Here is a 21,227-nt window from a genome sequence, read left to right as displayed (position 1 = left end):
CTTAGTACATTATTTTGATAAAACTCGTAGGGTTCAGCCTGCGTTTGCAATGTAAGCGGAAAAAATGTAATTTTTTACGACATCACATTAGAAACCTCAAAAATAACAGTACTTCTCCGCTATTTAATGGATGTTATTATACATATAAACCTTCTTCTTGAATCACTCTATCTATTAAAAAAAACCGCAACAAAATCCGTTGCGTAGTTTCAAAGATTTAAGCGTACAAAGGGACATAGGGAAATAGGGAAATAGGGACAGGGAAAGCGACTTTGTTTTATACTATGTAGTGATTGAACAAATTTACAGTAGATATATTTTGTTATTTATTTATTACCTGTCAATTTATTTAAGGGTACTTCACACAAATGTAATATGCCTGCGAGTGGCGCGTAATAGCCGCATGAAAGTTTCATTTGTGATGATTAGCTGTTACCCCAGCGACCGCCCACGGAAAAGGCTTTCATTTTCACTGGTGTTCAGTCTACGGGTATTCATGGGGCTGAGTCCGCGTGATCGTAATTGTTATGTTTATACAAACAATGCGATCAAATTGTCCCATAATATCCTGGCGTATCCTATTCATAATATATTAGACGGACCGTTCAATTTTATTTCGATTATTTGGTATTTAGAGACTGTTAAATATTAACAGAAACTGAAAGTAGTCATACCGGTAAAGTTTAAGTTATTTTTTTAAGTTTGCCAGTGCTAGTGTGACCATCATGACCCAAAGTACCTTTAGTACCGAAAAGCTAAGTAGCAGAGGGTCTGTAAGCGAAGAAAAGTTAATGGTGAGCGTGTGATTATTGTATATATTTACAAATTTAATCTTTTCACCTTTCAGAAAAATAACAATCGATATGATAACGAGATTTACAAGATTAGGATGAATATAAGTCAAGAATTATTATATATTTATTATTATAGTTAAAGTTCCTAATAGAAAATGATTTAAGTATCTACCTAGTTATGTACCTACCTAATTTTAGCAATTTTGTAAGTCATCATCATAATCTCAAACTCTTTTAAAAGGGAATTTTGATTGATTGAAAAAATGTATTTAATAGATATCTATTGACCTAAGATTAGAAATAAGTAATTACATATAAATTATAATAGGTACTAAACCTTGACAGGTTGCTGTTCGAGTGCGACCCTTACGAGCTGACGAGGGGTCGCGTATCGTTCACGCAGTCAGTGATAAGGTAAGGCAAATAATTATCTTCCGTATGTAGGTATGTACAATATATCTCTATAGTACTATCAGAGTAGGAGCAATCGTTTTTGTTACATTCAACTCGCAAAAGTGAATCCCCGTTAGTTACTTTCAAGAATTATTTTATAATTTTGCAATTCATTGGTATGATTCATAAGCATTCTTAGTATGACTGAACTAAATTAATACGCTTCAGTTTAGTCATTTCAGTCTCTTTTGTCATTCTTCAAACACTTTTTGCCATTGATGATAAGATGTCACAAGTTCATCTTTATTTATGGCGGACGTGATGTATCCAAGATGTATCGGTATCACTTGGGTATCACTATGAAATATGAAAAAAAGATCACGTGAAACTTCCAAGTATAGCTTAGAAAAAAATAATTGATAATTGATTTGTAATTGAATTGATTGATAATATGTTTTGAAGTGAAACTTCTTTATCGGGGTTGGAAAAAAATTTAGTGTAACATTTTTTCGTTACGCGTGACATTTTTCCGTTACGCGCCATCTTTTTCTTATCCCTACCACGCGTAATTCGACGTATGTATTTCTGTAAAGTTGCATATAGTAAATTATTTTTTGGAAAATAAGGTCATAAAGAAGTTTCACTTCTTACGTGTGTACACTAATACACGCACACATTTTTATTTTATTAGATGTTGGTTTTGGAAGAGGAGACTGACAGTCGTCGGGATGTTCTCAGGCAGCGTCGCGTAAACGATAAACACTACTTTTACGACAAAGTTTTTGGCGAGAGCAGCACACAAGTATGTTGTCACTTTTTAAAAGCCTAGCATTAAGTATCAATTTTATTTAAAATTAATAATGTAAGTTCCGGGTTCAAGATTTGAAATAATTTTCAAAGGATTTAACTTTTAAGTAGTTTTCTGAGCGTGGGTAAACGATAAACAACGGAATCTTTTTAATTTAAGTAAGTATCAGGTTTTTATGGTAGGTAGAGCTATATTGAAATAATTATATATCAACTACTATAAAAAGTAAATTTCGCAATAAAATGATACTAGACAAACTTATACCACATTCAATGTTATATTTATTAATTTATTTTATGTAAAGAGCGGTAGAGATTATCCGAGAGCAAAGTGAAAAAGTTGACTCTATACTGGGATACCCGGTCGTCGAAAACCGACTCATTCTTACATTCGTGTTACACTGTACATGCTAATGAAACATATTTGGGTAAATTTGAAAATCTGCAAGTAATAAGATATATTTGAGAGATATATTTATCATGATAAGGAACGCATTTGAATATTTGTCTAAAGATTAAAGATAATAAAATTTGTTTAGGTCATGTACTTAGGTGTATTCCTATATAGGACTGGAAAGTTTGAATGGGCCTTGGAGGAAAAGAACTTGAAATACTTACTGGAGATAGCAAATTTATAATATTATATAATTGCAGACAAAGATTTTTGAAAATTCACTTACCGTGCCCAGTAATTGAACTAAAGAGATACTAAATTATATTTAATTACTAGGACGAGGTGTACGATGCGGTATGTGCACCGTTAGTAGGTGACACCTTACACGGCATTGCGGGAGCGGTGTTCGCGTATGGGGCGACGGGTGCAGGCAAGACGCATACGATGACCGGCCTGATGTCGCGTGCACTCAGTCATCTATTCAGTTCTATCACGAAGAGCGACAACCCTGATGCTTTTGAGGTAATATTCTCGTTCCTCTACATATTATTATGTAGTTATCACTTACTATTAAACATAGTAAGTACCTACTTAGTCGGAAATTCGATTAATAGCTGAAAACAACATACTTACACCATAATATTTTTTGGGAAGAGAAATCATTTTTTGCTTTAATCTGGCATTTTGTAAATTCTATTAGGCAATTTATGTGAAACGCATGTAGGTACCTACTACCCACGTAGGACTACCCATCCATTAATTTTATCATCATTCATCAATGTGTGCTGTGTTTTCACTTATCATTTATCATTGCAGTATTTATTTAACAAACAACTGTTAATTCTATAGTGACAAAAAACACAATGTTATTTATTAATATGTGAATGAACTAAACATGGTGACAATCCTTGTTTATAATAATCGGTATAATGACTATTTGTGAATTGCGTGAAACGTTAATGCGATAAAACAACACATTCTGTAGTATTTACTATCGTAAAACATATAACGTGAATATGTAATATTAAGAATCAATAATGCCATTATGTATGTACCCACTACCCATTTGGATTCAGTATCATAACTAAGAAATTTACCGATTGATGCAATTTGCTTTTAATGATTGAATCTCTTTTATGTGGATAAAAAGTTAAATTACCTAAGTACATATTGCGGTTCTTTTTCTGATCTTTCATCTTTGTATTAAAAAAAAAAGTATCTTCGTTTCATACCATAAAAAACACCTCTTTGTAGAACTCTACGCAGACTCTACCTTAAAAAGGAGGCATTTTGGTTCTGAAATAAATAAATTCGCGAATATAAAATGAAATGATTATGGTCAGATATATTATTATACTAGATAGACTCATTCATTCAATCATTCAAAATAATCAGGGGTTTCTTAATAGTTTTTTTTCCTCAAGTAAGTGACATATCACACTAGCGGATTGCGAGCGGTTTCAAAGCGGAGCGGGTGCGCAACGAATACGTTGCGGGCGCGCAACGAACACGCCGCGGTTGCGCAGCGAATTCGTTGCGGACGCGTCATTTTGTATACTCTCGCACAAAAGCCAGCCCTTCCGCCTTGCCTAACTTCCATTCAATATTTCCATCGTTTCTGTAGCACTCAATTTTTTAACCGTACTGTGGAAATGCACTTACTTAACAGTTAACTAAAGATGTAATAACAACTGGAGTTGTTAAAAAAAGGTGCTATAAAATTGAATTACTAGGACTTTTAGAATGTACCATACATTCCAAAAGTATGTAACGACTGACCAGTATAATCTCTCCCATAGCAACGTATGTTATAAAGAGATTTTGTGAACCTAATTATGAGCAAAGTGATAGTGAGTTGCTGGTTGCTTGATAAAATTTTCTATTCACTGCTATTTATCTAATAATAAGATAGCCCTGTTTTAGTTAAGGAGCTTTAACATTTATTTCACTAATGAACTTTCTTAATGAGCAATTAAGTTATCTGATTGCATTTCGACCAAGATTTAATAGATAAAACAATACCCTAAACATTAACATGTTATGAAACTCGTAAAAAATAATGATCTCATAATTATTATACTATCACAAGTTATAAGTAACAACCAGCACGGATTCCATTTTGTTAATGAGTGTACATGACTGCGACGTAAACGTTGCGCATCTGCCACGCGTCCGCAACGAATTCGCTGCGCAACCGCAACGTATTCGTTGCGCACCCGCTCCGCTTTGAAACCGCTCGCAATCCGCTAGTGTGATATGTCACTAAATGTGTCATAGTGCCGCTTCTTCGAAAATCAAGTTCCCACAAGATTTTGTGTTCCACGCGAAGAACTTTCGGCCTAATGCTAGATGCAGAAGTAAATCAACTAAAATCTATAATACCTATAATTTAACAATGAATAGTTTGTTTGTACGCGATATCCTCAGGAACTATCGACCGTTGTCAAAAATTCTTTCACCGTAGGATTTGTACGTATGAATCAGGGGGCATGCCGGGCGGACCTCTAGATTTTTATATAACTTGCTGATATATTTATATTATTATTAAATATTATTTAAAAGTGTTGAAATTTTTAAATAATTTAACGTATTCTCAGTTAAATAAAATACCTACATAGAAACCTAAGAAGAATTAAATGCAAAGAATGAGGGAAGGTTGTTAAGTATTGACTTCCTAGTGTATTTCAGTTTCTAAAATTTCAGTAGACACATCTAAATATTCGCTGCTATGGTACCTCTCTGTTTTATTTAGCTAACAAATACATTGCATATTTATAAAGTTGGGTTAAATGGAATGACACGATTTGCAAACTGATATATTTACATAAGTACATGTTAGCTACTATACAAATGGTAATCCGTAATACAATGTTTGAAATTCAAAATGTCGCCGTAGTTTTGGAAAATAATAATATTCTGTTTTTTATTTCCTATTATATTTAATAATATTATATTATATGATATCAAATTGTGTGTGCATATATTTGGCATGGATATTTTAATAAATATTATTATAAAATACCCTAACTACTTTTGATTAATAAATGATAAGTAATGTTATTATTTTTGACCTGTTTATGCAGTTTTTGAGGATTGAAAGTAGAGCTACATGGCTCATGATGAAAAAAAATAGAACGATAGGTATATATCTATTATACACTTATTTATACATAATATATTTACGAAGGCATCCGATCCACTTTACATTTCTATAAGTCTTTTCTTTTCTTTTACAAGGAAAAGTAGAGTCGTTCCAATGAACGTATATTAGAGTGATTAGTTAGCACTATTTGCTTTATTCGCGGCCCGTGAAATTTCATGCTTCTGTTAATTGAATAAATCTTATTTTATTGAGTAGTGGACCTTAACCGAAATAAAGCGTGAATGACCCACTTAATTATACACATTCTTTCAGAAAACTATAAATGAATGTTGATCCTAGTAACCTCAATTAATGAGAGCTTTGTTCTTGACCCTTATGTAACGAAATAGCTAACTAAAGCTTTATTCCACTTTATATACTTTTCTGTGATGATTTGTGTAATAGAGATACTTTTCACATTATTTATTATGAGGGTATTGATAGCGTTAGCCACGTAGGTACCTGGATGCTAAATGTGGATTTACTCGAGCGTCACGGGAACCTATTAGAATTGGTAGATTAGACCATAGCGAGAAAAAAAGGTCCTATAATGTTTTCACTTTTAGCGGTGGGGAAGGGTTTTTTGATTTTTTTTAATTTAAAAAAGAAAAAAATTGGCTTGGAAATACTCAAGCGCGTTAGATATTGATATTTTGCATGCTCCAGGACGTCACTGAAAAAAAGTATACGTTAATCTGACGATTTAAGTGGCGATTTAATCGCTATAAAGAAAAGGTAAAAAATTAAAGTAATATTATTCGAGCGCGTCAGATTAATATATGGGGGGGTTAATTACAATATAAGAAGTCCCCATTTCGCTAATCTGACGATTCGAGCTCAACCTTAGGGAATTATGGATTATTCAAATTTTCCAGCGGGGCCCCTGAGCGCACCCACCAACCATAACTGCTCATATTGACTAGAGGTACTAATGAATAGCTAAGGTACCGTCCCTTATAGTAATCTGACGCGCTCGAGTAAATCCCAAAATCCCCTCTTGGCCTCCCCTACTACTATAGAGCCTAGAGGAAGATTTAAAATGATACAAAACGAAAGAATTATTAAAATCGGTCCACCCGTGATGCCGTGACTAAGGAAGACGGGTTTATTGTTTGGTAAATTTTTAAGCACAATTTAGGCGAAAATTTGTAAACAGGAAGATTATGGAGTACCATCTATATTATACCTATATATATGCCTATATACAGGTATAATACAGGTATACCTACAAGGTAGGTTTTGAACCCGAAACCTCAGGCTGAATAATTATGTCACACATGAATTATAATTTATGTAAATTCACTGTATAATTTACACTATGATGTTATAGGTACGTTGCAAGTTTACAGTTTCATTTCTCGGAAAATAATAAATAAACATTACCACAGATTAAACTATAGGTACTTACGAGTTACTAAAACCAATACAAAGTTTTGAAGAGAATATTACTTTAACAGCTCTAAAGGAATATAACTATGAGTCCGATGTAAAATAATGAAATTACTTATAATTCTTCGGAAAACGTCGACATAAAAGTCATTAAGTTTTGTGGTTATGATGGCGTAGGGGTGGTAGGGAGACACCCTGTGTACAAGGTCAATGCCTATTGCGCTCTGCGTGATAAACAATGCCAGTGTAGCTAATGAAAAATTACATTCTATTGATGATTCTTATTCAGTTCTCGTTGGTTTAACTGAATACCTACTCTTCAAAATCTTTTATTCAGAAAGATAGGTTATATGATAAATTTGCACCGTATAATATGTTCAATTTGTATGAACTGAAATAGTAAAATAACTATTGTTCAAAAACAAATACCTACACAATTTAAATTTATTTGAAATCATGCGATAATTTTCTGCATACGTTAAGTGACGTCACTTACGGATATGAACGTTTCAGTATGTACGCTGATAAAAAACTTTCATTGCATTTAACGTTAAAACGTCTCACATGCTTCAAATCGTGCTCCAGTTAACAATTTAAATAAACTGTCGGCACGTTGCCAAAAGATCAGCAAGCGATTATAAAATTTATTCACCTGTTAAGCACGATATACTTCAAGTCTGTAATATAAAGCTACATAAGGACCTTATATTTTCTGAGACTTAGATTTATGAACCCTTGAAAATTGTGTTAAATATACTGATACAGGCGCGCGTGAGTTTAGTATTTGTTTGAATTGTTCTATTGATTCGACTAACGATGTACGTAACGTAAATAAAACGATGAAACGCACTAAAGATAAGGAACGATCTTAGACCATGAAAAACTTTTACTTACATAATACAATTAATCTTATAAGAAGTAGACCGTACTTTCTGTATTTTTAATACAATGTACTTTCGTTCTTTATTTCATAAATTCGTTGTTTTTAAAACTATTTTCAAATCTTTAAAACCTGAAGTTTACTCTCAATCCTTTAAGACAAATGTTTAGTAAATCACAATTGGGAATACCTACTTATGAGGTACCTACTGAATATGTGCAGTATTCCATTTACTAGTAAATGGGGTATTACTGTGATTAAATACTACCAAAGCGGTAGTATGTATTCTTATCGTGTGGTACCGGGCTATTGTTGGATAGGTACGTGTCAGGAGTAAACATAATATTATGTACAACAATCGCGAGGAAAGCCTTGTACTCTATCAAATCTGCTGACGTCACGAAGGCTGAATCGCAGAAGCATCGTTAAATATTCAGGGCCATTTTCCTGAGACGTGGTAGGTACCCTATTAGCATTTGCTTGGCACACGAATACCTCCGCTCTCTTTAGATATATTGAAATGCTAAGAACATATAGTCATCAGGAAGGATTTGTAAGAAATTATACGTGATGTTTATACAAGGTTAATTTCACATAAATTATTTGAAGAATATCCTTTGAGCATGTTCATTGATCAAGTTCACTTTTTTTTCACCCCAAAATTATGTTAGAACCGATATAAATTTTTAAAATCAGACATAGCATTTCTAAGCTATTTCTATGAAAAAATTAAACTTAGGTGATAGTAGGCACTTAATTTATACAGGAACGGTTGCCGCGCGATAAAGTGATGTGCACGCAAACCAAGTCGCGAACGGAAAGTATCTTTAACTTTTAATTTCTATATTTCTAAAAATACCATGGAATAAAGAAACTTGTAGGTCTTAACAATGCCGAATCAAGCAACAATATCGTGAGTGAGCGCTGACGTGATACTTAATAATAAAAAATAAGTTTTAGCTTATGAACACATTTATGTAATGAACGAAAGTAAAATTTAAGTATGCGAAATACATACCAATTAGCTAAGGGTTTTATTTATATTAAGTAATTTTTCAATATTTTTTTATATGTTTGTCTCGGCTTGCCTTTTTCACATTTCTAAAGCTTTCGAAGCTTTATCTTTCTAAGGCAAAAGAATAAACAATGCCGTATCATGCATATAAACTTCTGTGTAAAACACGTGTTATATACATATAATTAATTAAAATCACTATAGGTATCTTATAAATTTTAAAATTTTTGTGTTCTCCGCGGAGTAGGACTTGTGTTGTAGAGTCATCGGATTAAATAGTTAAATTAAATTAAATTGAATACTTAGTCATCTTTATTTGGAACGGCACTGAAATTAATCAGTGTAGGTAATTCATCTGTCCAATATTCCACAGGAACATGCGGCGGACATTAATTATTTTCATTTTTTTAAATGCTTTAGTATTTCCTATGTAGGTTCTAGGCGGTAATATTTATACTTTTTGATTTAGGTACACGTTGTGTAAGCTTATTGACACGCAATGAAAGAGATAAGTAATAGTGATATGACGGATTTAATCGATAAGTAGAGGCGATTCGTTTGAGCTATAAGCAATTTGCAATGTATAGAATATGTATTACATGCCTAAATAGTTTCTTATATTATAAATTCAATATGCCCATATTTTACTTGTATATTTTCCTAAAACCTGCAATTATCTGTGATGAATTGATGCCACGTCTATAGTTAAGGAGTATTTTTATTATTTTTAAATAATATAGGTAGGGTACCTACCTACTACCTACATAGTATCCTAAATAAAATATTCAAGCCACCTTTCAAGATAGGAAAATGTTGGTACAATATTTTGTTTAAATAAACTTATGATATTAAGCTACATCATTTATCTTTGTTACGATTAGGTAATGTATTTTATTAGTTCCTCAATATTCATAAATTAATGAAAAGCTAACCAACCTTCAATGGCTACAAGAAACACATCATTAGTATTTCAGTCATTATTGTACACGTTTACATGCTTACAAATTGTTTAACCTTTAAATATCGATTATATATGCCTCCCTTGAATAACAAATATGCATTGGTATACCATTTAAGTTTCAATAAAAAATATATATGTACATATTTGCCAGGTCGGCTAATTCGTTTTTTATTACTGGTCTATAGGTGTTTTTTAGAAAAGGTTATTTGTGAATATTTCCAATTGTTTTGAATAGTGGAAAGTCGAGATATTACATAACGATATTTTGTGAATAGTAATTCTGTACATATATGTCATTTATAATAACAATTTTTTTCCTGCAATTTTGCCTTTAATATAGTAGTTGTGGGGACATCCACGGGGACATACGCATTATGAACATTTTTTTTTATATTTTTCATTTTATTTTAAATGTATGCACATACTCTAAAAATAAATTCTTTAAAATTCAACAAAATAACGAAAAGAACATTTAAGAAACAATTTTTACGAAATATAATTATGATTCTAGCACAATATTTTTTTTGTCAGGTTAAAATGTCTTACATCGAAATATACAATGAAAATATCCGAGATCTGCTAAATCCAAGTGCAGGTCCCTTGGAGCTTCGGGACGAAGGCGGCAGTGGCGCGCCTGTAGTCGCTGGACTCAGTGAGGTTAGAAAATTTTCAAACCTTTAGCTTTAATTGGCTTCATAGGACGAAAGATTATATACTATTGAAATGATTTGTATGTTTTTATGGAAATCATACATTTAAGCGCTCTACGGTTGTCTATGATTTCGTTTACGCAACATAGAATTGTATTATAATATTTTATTTAGTTCACCCAATTCTATGAAAAATACACATTTAACAAACAATTTAGACGGTTACGTCTATTAAATATTTTAAAATACCTGCCCGATCTCCTAATAAACTGTAGACTAATTCCCTAGCTACGAGCTACGGACGCCGCCCACGTAGCAGAATTACTGGCTAGGGGAGATCGCTCCAGAACTGCAGAGCCGACACAAGCGAACCAACATTCCTCTAGAGGCCACGCTCTTTTAAGGTATGTAACTAATAAAGTATGTATAATATAAATGATACATGTAGTTTACATAGCTACTAGCCTAACCTGTAACTTCAAAATTAAACTTATGAAGAATAATCAATTCAATAACAAACTTTTTCATGGTAAAAGTTTAACTACCTCTACTCACATTGAACTTTATGAGGACCTTGCTATCGTCATAATTACATATAATAAGGCATCGCGATCGGTATCAACTGCATAGATAGAAGTTATCGTGATTGTAGGTATCGGTTATTTCATAATCCATACTAATATTATAAATGCGAAAGTAACTCCGTCTGTCTGTCTGTTACTCAATCACGCCTAAACTACTGAACCAATTTGCTTGAAATTTTGTATGGAGATATTTTGATACCCGAGAAAGGACATAGGCTACCTTTTATTGCGAAATATGTCCTACCACGGGCGAAGCCGGAGCGGACCTCTAGTTGGTAATAAAAGTATACTGATACCTTAAAAATAAGATTTTATAATGTGGGTCAGACCGGTAAATTTTTTAACAGTTTTAATATATAAAAATAATTATGTATATAATTAAAAAAGCACGCAAGTAATTTTTTTCTACTTACCATTAGACTTTACATTTATTTTACAGCAAATAATGCAACTTATAACGTATTAAGCTTATTACCCACGAAATAATTAATGCATTATTGTAGTGTATCGGTGAACAAAACGGTGTCAGCTGGAATTCAAAGAGGTCGCTTGTTCCTCATTGATCTGGCGGGATCTGAGCGAGCTGGAACGCGAGCCAGGCGATTGGAAGGTGCTCATATCAATCGGTCCCTCCTTGCCTTGGGAAATTGTATTATGGCGCTCTCTGGAGGTGCAAGGTAATGTGTATTACGTACTGAAGTATTTGAAGATCGATAAATCCAAGGATATTTCGTTTGAAGTCATATTATAATATACACGTAGTTACATAGTCATATTTCACAATGCCAAAAATAAAATATCGCTAGTGTCTATAGTAATATCGCTAGTGTATATAATAACAGGCTACGTAATACATATTATGTAGTAACTTAATCTGTGGTATTATTAAGATATATTTTTTTTAATTAGTATGTTTGTTTTGATTCGAAACCTATATACATATTGTACGTCGTAGCTCGACAAAATTTACAGGGACAACTATAGAAGACTTAGGTGTGGTATATATTTCATTGAAGTCTAAAATCTAAATGATTAATACCTACATTTAAAACTTAAAATCTATTTCTGAAGCTTTGAAATTACTCCGTTGGTTTCATCAAAAAAAATACGTAAAAAAAACCTTGACGTATCTAATATTCATAGGTTCATAGATCAGTAACTCAGTAAGAATATCTTATGTATCTCAATAACTTACAACAGATACGTCAACTACCGCGATTCGAAACTAACCCGCTTGCTGCGCGAAGTCCTCGGTGGTAGGTGCCGCACCGCCATGATAGCGCACGTTTCACCCGCGGCCATACACCGGGACACTACTAGATCCACATTGCATTATGCCCAACGAGCATCGACTATCACTAATAAGGTAACATCTATGTAAATGGAGAAAAAATTTAATTTTTTCGGGGTTTTATTTAATAATTGCGGAATAACTATATAAAGCAAACTAAAAATGACTTAAAAATCTATTCCCCAAGCGTAGCCGGGGCGGGTGGTAAGCTTCGTACAGTCTATATATGTATTTTGGTAATTTAAAATACATCTATAGAAAACAATTTTTTATAGATTGGTTGAAAATATGTTAGAAAAATTGTGAAAATAATTGAGACACTTTGACAGGCTTTCGAACTGTAATTATATACCAACACTTATTAATAACGGGTTGATGGATTTCAAAAAAAACATTGATAATGTAGAATCAATGAAACGATCGGTTGAATGTAACCTACAAAGCATTCTAGTAATTTAGCCTACACAAATATCGGAATTTTAATACTAATGTCTTTGTTGAAAGAACACAAAAGATTTTGAAGAAACAATTGTTCATATTGCTTTGTTAAATTTTAGGTTGAACGGGAACTAGTGGAAACACCGATGCATTTGTCACAGTATCGCACCGTGATTAATGAACTTCGCGAAGAAATCGCGAGGCTCAAAGTCAAAATGAAGGATGACCGGTCAAGGTATGACCGCATATTCCTTTATTCGCAAATAAATTAATTTTAACTTCAGCTTTAATAGACAGTCATTTTACGGAACAGCATGTCAGCTCCTTAAAATCGTTATTAGTAACAATAATATAGATCTTGTGTCCTTTTAGTTTAATTTGATTTAAAAATAGGTACCTAGTATTAGTATTTACAACATTAAATTTAATAAATTCGTTTAAAATTAATAATAATTATGCTTGTTGCAATCTTTCACTTATCCTTTTAACTAATTAAATTATTAAAACAGCAAAACAAAAGAAGATGAACAAGCAATAGAAGACACTATTAGTAAAGTAAATACAGAAGAAAACGCTGCTCATCTTAAATCCCTGAGAGAAGCGATTGTTTCAACGTTTAAGCAACAAATGCGATTACGGAGACGTCTTATGGAATTGGACAGTCATCTCTTGGGATTGGCTCTGGATGCAGAGAGACAACATGCAGCTATCTCACACTGGGAAGCTAGATTTAACAGGCTTTATAAACCGATTAGTTTAAACGGGTCGAGATTAAGCACGCAACAGAGCTATAGGTTAGTTACTTATTAAATTAAATTATATCTATACTAGCAATGCCCTGCGGTTTCACCCGCATAGATATCGTTACAGTGAAAAGTCTACTATAGGTCGGACTATAGGTTTAATTTTTAATCACATGAAGATCTCCTTTACCCCGTCCCGCACTACGGCCTTTTTTTTTTGTTTTAGTGGGGAAATCTTTCATAGATACCCACGGCCTCCGAGGGAGGGGCCCGTGGGTTATGTCGGATTCCTACCGACCAAAACCCCACTGTGTTCCGTCAAGACGCATATTGGTAAAATTCCTCCGTGACCCTCGCACTACGGCCTGCTCGAACAGTATACCTACTATTTTCTGTAGATTGACACTTTTAAAAATTCGTTATATCTTTTGAATGGAATATCCAATTCTTTTCGTTTAAAAAGTATTTTGCTGGTATTGAAACAGTCTATAATAAAACATCATTTAATGGGATAAGGATTAATATATGTGTATGGATAACATGGTTTGATTACTGTCGGCACTCCTATTTACTTTGAAAACGTAAAAAAAGTTGTTGTAGTAACATAACTACTGAAGATGGACATATGGTATCGCGGACTTTCTTGTAGATATTGATCCATTCTATAATACCGTAGAACATTTTTTTGTTCTATCTTCAATAGATTCCGCAGCGTACGCGATGACAGAAGTTTTATTGAGGATTTTTTTACACCTTGGGTTACATTATTGCATTTTTGGTAAGGATCTCTAATTTTTTTGAAAATGCAATATAGCCTATGTTGCTCAGTAAAGATGCAGCTTTCTAATGGTGAAAGAATTTTTGAAATCGGTCCAGTAGTTTTTGCGTGAAAACCATACATACATACATACACACATACATACATACTTACAAACTTTTCCTCTTTATAATATTAGTATAGATTAAGCACACATTTTTGAATATATAGTGGAATGGTTATCGAGGTAAACTTAATAACAGATATATTTTAAAGTCAATCCTATCATCCTATGAGGTAAATTGTTCAACTATCAAGAAACTTTATATGAGAAGATTTAATTCCAAACAACATTCTGCAAATGTTTAAAGGAAACTGATAACGTCTACTTCTTCATATTATCCTCTATTTTCATTATTATTTTTGAAGATCATCTTTCTTTCTATCTTAAAAATAAGTAAAAAAATAGTGGCTTAGTGGCTAATAATTTCGGAGGGGTGTGAACGGCATGTCGGGCAGCGTGGGCAGCGTGGGCAGCGTGGGCAGCGAGCGTGCAGAGGCAGAAGTAGCGGTGGAGCAGGCGTGGGCGGAGCTCGCGGCCGTGGAGCGCGAGCAGGAAGCGGCGCGCGCGGAGCGGGACCGCGTCGAGCGACACCTCGAGCAGGTGCGCTTACGAGGCGCGCAGCTTGAAAAGGTACGACGTTTTGGGTATGCTTGTGTTAAGTTTTTTGTTTTAGTTTAGAGATACGATCTTGTGATGGTCAAAAATAAAATTATTACATTTGTGATTTGACTCAAAAGTACACATTTTGATAGATGGACTGTATGGTCGTATGGAACTACCGGCTGCAGCCTTATTGAATTTAATTATGAACTAGTGTTCTGTGTTGTTGGTATTATGTGTGAACGACTGTGACAACTAATCTTTTGCTCTATCCAACAATCTTTTCGTTCCCTGTGTCGCATTATTCCATACAAGTAAAATGAAACAATTCCAGGAGCTCCCAGCACACATAACCAGCGGTCCAGAACGCGAGGTGCTATCACTTGTATGTCGCGTGCACGAGCTAGAAGCAGACAAGCTAGCGCTGCAGGGCGAGCGGGCGGCCCGCGCGCACGAGCTGCGCCGCCGCGATCTAGCGCTGCAGCGACGTGACGCGCAGAGGCGGCTAACAGACGAAATTATAACCAGGCAGCGGAGAGCGCTTGAAGGTATAATTAAGTGTTTATGAAACACAATCACTTATTAAATCAGTTAAAAGTTGGTGAAAAGATTGCTGTTACCTTTGCGGTGAAAATAAATCAACAGTGGACTGGGGGGCAAAATCATGACGTTTGAAAGCAGTATTAATTCCAGAGTGGAAAAATGATAGAGCTTTATAGTTCGTCTAGCTCCAACACTTTCCCACACTGGAATTATTAATACTGTTTTAAGGCATTATGAACCCCATTGGTACAGCATTTGTTTAGATATCCTTTAAGATATCATATAGTTATGTAATAATAAAATGCTTTAATATATATTTATCACTGGTTACAATTGTAGATAAAGATAAGAGAATTTATACAAAACATGGAGATATTAAATCTTTTTCTTCAAACTTTTCATCGTGATTTGAATAACAGATAAATATAATACTGATAGGTACATTCATTTTTACTGTTTCCTACCAACCAGTTTTTATTTATCAGATAACAAAACGTAAACAAATTAAGATATACTTAATCAATAATATTTAGTCTTTCTCATATGCCTTTAAATTATTATTATAGATCTATACCATTATTTTATTAAACCCCTTTTAGGACACAATACTTCTGTTTCATAGTATATATTCGTCACTATATTTCAGAGGTTGGTGTCGGCATACAACCGGATTTGGCTCAGCTATACGAGTTATATCAACAAGAAATTCATGCTTCAACATACACAGAAACCAGTGATCTCTACACACCATATCGTCTACCACCTATATCTTCTAGGTAATGATATCCATTTATATTTAAATACTATTCAACTTAAAACAATTTTGAATAGAGCTTTTAATTAGTTCTATTTTATAATTCGTGATTTTAAATCCTATAATTTACATAGTGACTTAAAATTCCCATGGAGTAACAGAGAATAGCGTGATTTATTTAATCTTAGATGCGATATAAAGTTGGTATAGCCAATGCCGAATAGTATGCATGAGTGGATGTGAGGGCATAGGGGTATGAAAAAAAATTTCAAACCTACCCGATATGCACACAAATTTTGTTTAACTTCAAACACCGCCACGAGAGAGTTTTATATTATATCACGACATAGTATAAAGCAAAGTCGCTTTCTCTGTCCCTATGTCCCTATGTATGCTTAAATCTTTAAAACTACGCATTAGATTGTAATGCGGTTTTTTTTAATAGAAAGAGTGATTCAAGAGAAAGGTTATAATAAATAATTTATTAGGTTTTAGACAAAGTGGGCGAAGCTGCGGGCGGAAAGCTAGTTAGATTATATTCTCTAGTATCTATGTACATATGTTTAGTCTATGATGATGTTCTTCTACAGTCTAACAGAGCTAGCGTGGTCGGAGAGCTCAAGCGGGTCGGGGCGTGGCTCGAGCTCCGGGCACTCTGGCTCAGGCGACCGCCTGCCGCGCCTCGCGCCCACACCACGACCGCGCACTAGATACAGGTACTGTATGGACATGGGCATCGAACAAACACATAAATGCATAAAGAGATGGTAAATACTAAATACTGTCCGCTTCACCCGCAACTTCCTTCCGCGTACGGTGAAACTGTGGAACGATTTGCCACCTGCGGTGTTCCCGAACAACTACGACATTGGGGCCTTCAAGAAAAGAGCTTATTTGTCCATAAAAGGCCGGCAAAGCACCTGCAACACTTCTAGTGTTACAAGTGTCTATGGGCGGTGGTGACCACTTAACATCAGGTGGCCCACCTGCCCCTTTGCTTGCTCTGTCGTAAAAAAAAAATAAGACATGGGCCACGGGCAAGGACATAATTATATATACCTGGGGGAATACACGGGTCACGGGCCATCAATGGAACAAAGACATAAATGCATAAAGAGGTGGTAAATAAGACATGGGTCACGGGCAAAGGACATATATACCTGGGGGAATAGGTTAAGGAATAAAACAAAGAACTTTGTTGGGAACAACAAATTAATTTCTGCATAATTTTACTCCAAGATTTGCTTTACTGAAGCTTGGTATCTACTTAGAAAGGTAGTGTTTCTATTCTATTGTGACTCTTAACAACATTCTTATAGAACTAAGTTAAAAATGTTGTTTAATTTGTAATAGGTATAATTTAATTTTTTTTTATTTCAGCCAAGCAAGTGCTACAACCTTGAAGCGATATTCAAGCGATGACAGCATCGTCATAGCGGCTCCTCGGGGAAGTGCGGAGGGAGCTTCCTGAATATAACATTATTTATTGTGGAAATAGTAAAAAAATATCTTGTGCGAATGAAATTGGAGTAAATTTATATATGTAACGGTTTTTCGAATACGATATCGAAATTGAATTGTTATTCGAAAATCGAAATAAACTATTATTATGTAATAAATAATATTATGCACATAGTGCACTGGAGTAGGTGATTATTTCTTACTGTAAAATTTGAGATAAGGGTGTTTTTGGGGATTGTGTTTTTTATTAAAATAGGATTTGGTAAAATAACAAGAAAAAAGTACATTTCTTTGAATCAAAGCAGTTTAACACGTTCGCTGCGGCACAGATATATCTGTACTTTCCATTACTGCGTTACGGGTCGTTTTAAACCTTGTCCTATACCAGAGATTGTGGCGGCACGAGGCATATTAAACCCCACCGCCCGTAGGAGACCAAAATCCTTTTTTTGGCGCCAAATAAGACAAAGTGTGCGGCTTTTGTCGTGATTATTATTAACAATGAGTTCATTAACCTAAATCTACCGCCGCCCGTGGTTAGATTAGTTAGTTTAGATTCTATGGGTAAAATAAAATGTGGGGTCTGATGTACCCCATACCGCACTGAACAAAAGCAGTTTTTCATATAATTTAGTGATGGGAAAAGAAATATCGATTTTATTTAATTGTATTTATTTATCAAACTTATGGATGTTTTTTTATTAAAACAGGCCAAACCAGAATATTGTTTGCAACCAGTGCATTCTGTGAGAATTTCCTTTACTTTTTTGTCGGCCTCACGACTTGTTAAGAAGGTGCGGAGTTTTTCGTAACATCCTACACATCTCCTCTTCTTTGATCTCCCTTTAAGAGATGATGTGTCTTGTTTGTTGGCTTGTTGACTTAGGCAAGAGTTAAATTTTGATGAGCCCAGAGCCATACATCAATTGCCGGGTGTTTTGGATTTGCCGCTAGCTGATTCAATGAACAAACACACTAATAGTAATAATGATTATCAACCTATTTGAAGAAAGTTACTCAACATGTCACATTCACCTTTCTATTAACGATATTTATTATAACGAGTAGTTAGGATGTTTGAAAATTACCTGTATCCACATTCAGGTCCTTCTTTGTAAAAGCTTCAATAAGTTGTTCCACAAATAGTCTCGAATGCGTTGCACAACACTAACCGCGTGAAGCTAGCTTAAGGCGCCCTTGTTCAAAATGTATGTTTCTAAATCATGGTTTTTGGATAGAAATCATCATATTTAAAATCCTAAAAAAATATATAGCACAGATAAACGTTTGATCTAGTGACTTTTTTGGATAAAAACACAATATTAAACATTTGACTCGATCAAAAAAAAATCAGAAGTAACATCGATTTTGAAAGCATAATCAGTTTTATGAGAATTAGAGGAACGCTATGTTTATGAAAATTTTACATTTCATTTACTAATCAGGTTTTACAGGGAACAGGTGCGGTACGAGGTGCGCGATGGTACGAGGTGTTCGCAACCTCGTTCCGCACTGTGTTAGAATTTTTATTTGTTCAGTGCGGCACGAGGTCTAAGAAACCCGGTATTAAGGTCGGTATACCATTGAACTAGGAATCAATAGCACATCTCAGATATATAGATATCACTTTCCTACACTGAACCAGATGGAAGTTATGCCTCCCGCACGACAGAGAAGTTTAAGTTTTTTCCTACCGCTATAACGACGAGACACGGACAGGGTGTTTCAAGCCCTGTTTCGCAGCGAACGTGTTAAATAAAAATGTTTTTTAACGATCTAACCTGCAGTGCACTCTTTAAAGAATTTTCAATATCATAGAACAAAAACTGCATATCGAGTGGCGACTCGGAATAATCTACGGAAACGCTTATTGATTGAAACATAATAAGTTGCAAACTCAGACCAAAAATGTTTAGTTGAGCCCTTGGTTGAGCCCATAGTACTTTATAATTTATCTAACAAAACTCTTATATTTTATTCCCTTAGTAGAAAATATCTGTATGTTATCTTAGTAAAAATGTTGGAATTTATATACATAGCTCAAATACCTTATTTATAAAATATATAGGAGTTTATCGATTAGTTGTATATGTCCTTTATATAATATATTACGTCTACGAATACAAATTCTGCTAAATGCATGTTTTGTACGCATTTTTATCTTTATGGTGTTTAAGATGTTTGTCATTATAAAAATGCAAATGGTGTTTGCTTGTTTTATCATCAGTAAATTAGGGTGATTGTGTTAATAAAAACTGTAATGAAAACACATACATTTTTCTTATTTTTATTAGATATATCTAAATGACAAGACATTCTCGTTAATTACGGTTAAAAAATTAAGATCATATTTTCTTCACCCGGTAGGTAAAAATCTAAGCTCTACGCTACTTATTATTATCTAAAAAATGGCTACAATAATACAATACAATTATCAATCCTTAGTAAAAAATAAATAAATAAACACTACAATAAATATTTATTTATTACACAACTACGCACGATAATATATTTAAAATGTATAAATTGTTCACAAATTTAAAATTATACTTATCTGTCTTAATACGTACTTAAGAGATTTTCGAAATCTGTACAAAATGTATAAGGGCTTTGGCGTCAAATGGGTATAAACATTGCAAATATCACATAATATATAATTATATATTATTACGATATAGATTACGTTAAAAACTAACTATAAATATATGGTTAGGGAGCCAGGTGCAAATTTGGTTAACTATTTCCTCTCAAGAGATAATTCGTCAGACGCATGAGAGTATAGTATTATAAAGCCTCGTGAACGTCAGCTGGCGCTCGGTTGGGGGGGTGAGCGGTTGTAGCCATAGGAAAAAAAATACATTCATTCATTCATTTCCTCTCAGCTAAAAATTTGTCAAATTGTAGCTAACCCAATATCTCAACGAAAAAAAATAGTCAGCTGGTTACAACATGGTGTATTATACGTCAGCTGGTGTCTCGAACATGAAAGTTAAATTTAAAGAAAAATTTATTTTCCGTTATTTCCTCTCAAACAAAAATTTACTTGATGATAGCTTATATGTAACTGTGGATAAATATATATGTCAGCTGGCTGTATCTTGGTGGAAAAACCGTCAGCTGATACGGGAGGCTACAACCGCTCTTCCCCCCAACCGAGCTCCAGCTGACGTTCACGAGGCTTCATAATACTATACTTTGATGCATTTTACTAATTACCGCTTGAGAGGAACTTGGTCATAAAATCTGCTGCTGGCTCCCGGACCAATCTATGCCTTATCCAACTTTGTATGAATGAAAATCGTTTGACGTTGCCAAAATCTAATCTCACAGCGGTATCCATATATTACTAATATTCAAAAAGTAAAATACCTCATCTTCATTCTTATAAGATGAAAGATGTTTATCCTAGCAAATAGCAATAGACGGTGTAGCTGAGAGGGCTTTTAGCATTATATGAAAATACCATTCTTCTTATATCACTAGTTGTCCTGGCAAACATGGTTCAGCCAGGATACATTTTATCCAAATTGTTCACGATCTATTCTCAGACCTACTACATAACATACT

General features: G+C 34.1%; 1 protein-coding gene across 1 annotated transcript; it reads left to right on the top strand.

Annotated features, from left to right (window-relative positions):
* The first annotated feature begins 725 nt into the window (after window positions 1-725).
* Kif19A (Kinesin family member 19A) lies at window positions 726-17,713 on the top strand. Its single transcript, XM_089697886.1, has 15 exons — window positions 726-794; window positions 1,140-1,208; window positions 1,879-1,989; window positions 2,725-2,910; window positions 10,307-10,432; window positions 10,714-10,829; window positions 11,513-11,686; window positions 12,210-12,375; window positions 12,858-12,973; window positions 13,248-13,532; window positions 14,734-14,932; window positions 15,237-15,450; window positions 16,092-16,221; window positions 16,790-16,915; window positions 17,580-17,713. Exons 1-15 carry the CDS (start codon window positions 726-728, stop codon window positions 17,668-17,670), a joined length of 2,178 nt encoding a protein of 725 aa, XP_089554012.1. The 3' UTR covers window positions 17,671-17,713.
* Window positions 17,714-21,227: the final 3,514 nt, after the last annotated feature.

The sequence above is a fragment of the Colias philodice genome, chromosome 8, assembly GCF_061535455.1.
Source record: "Colias philodice isolate Cphi_HAF_F1 chromosome 8, ilColPhil1 Martin Lab GWU primary, whole genome shotgun sequence".
NCBI lineage: Eukaryota > Metazoa > Arthropoda > Insecta > Lepidoptera > Pieridae > Colias > Colias philodice.
Note: the sequence above shows the minus strand (reverse complement) of the source record. Positions and strands in the feature narration are given on the sequence as shown.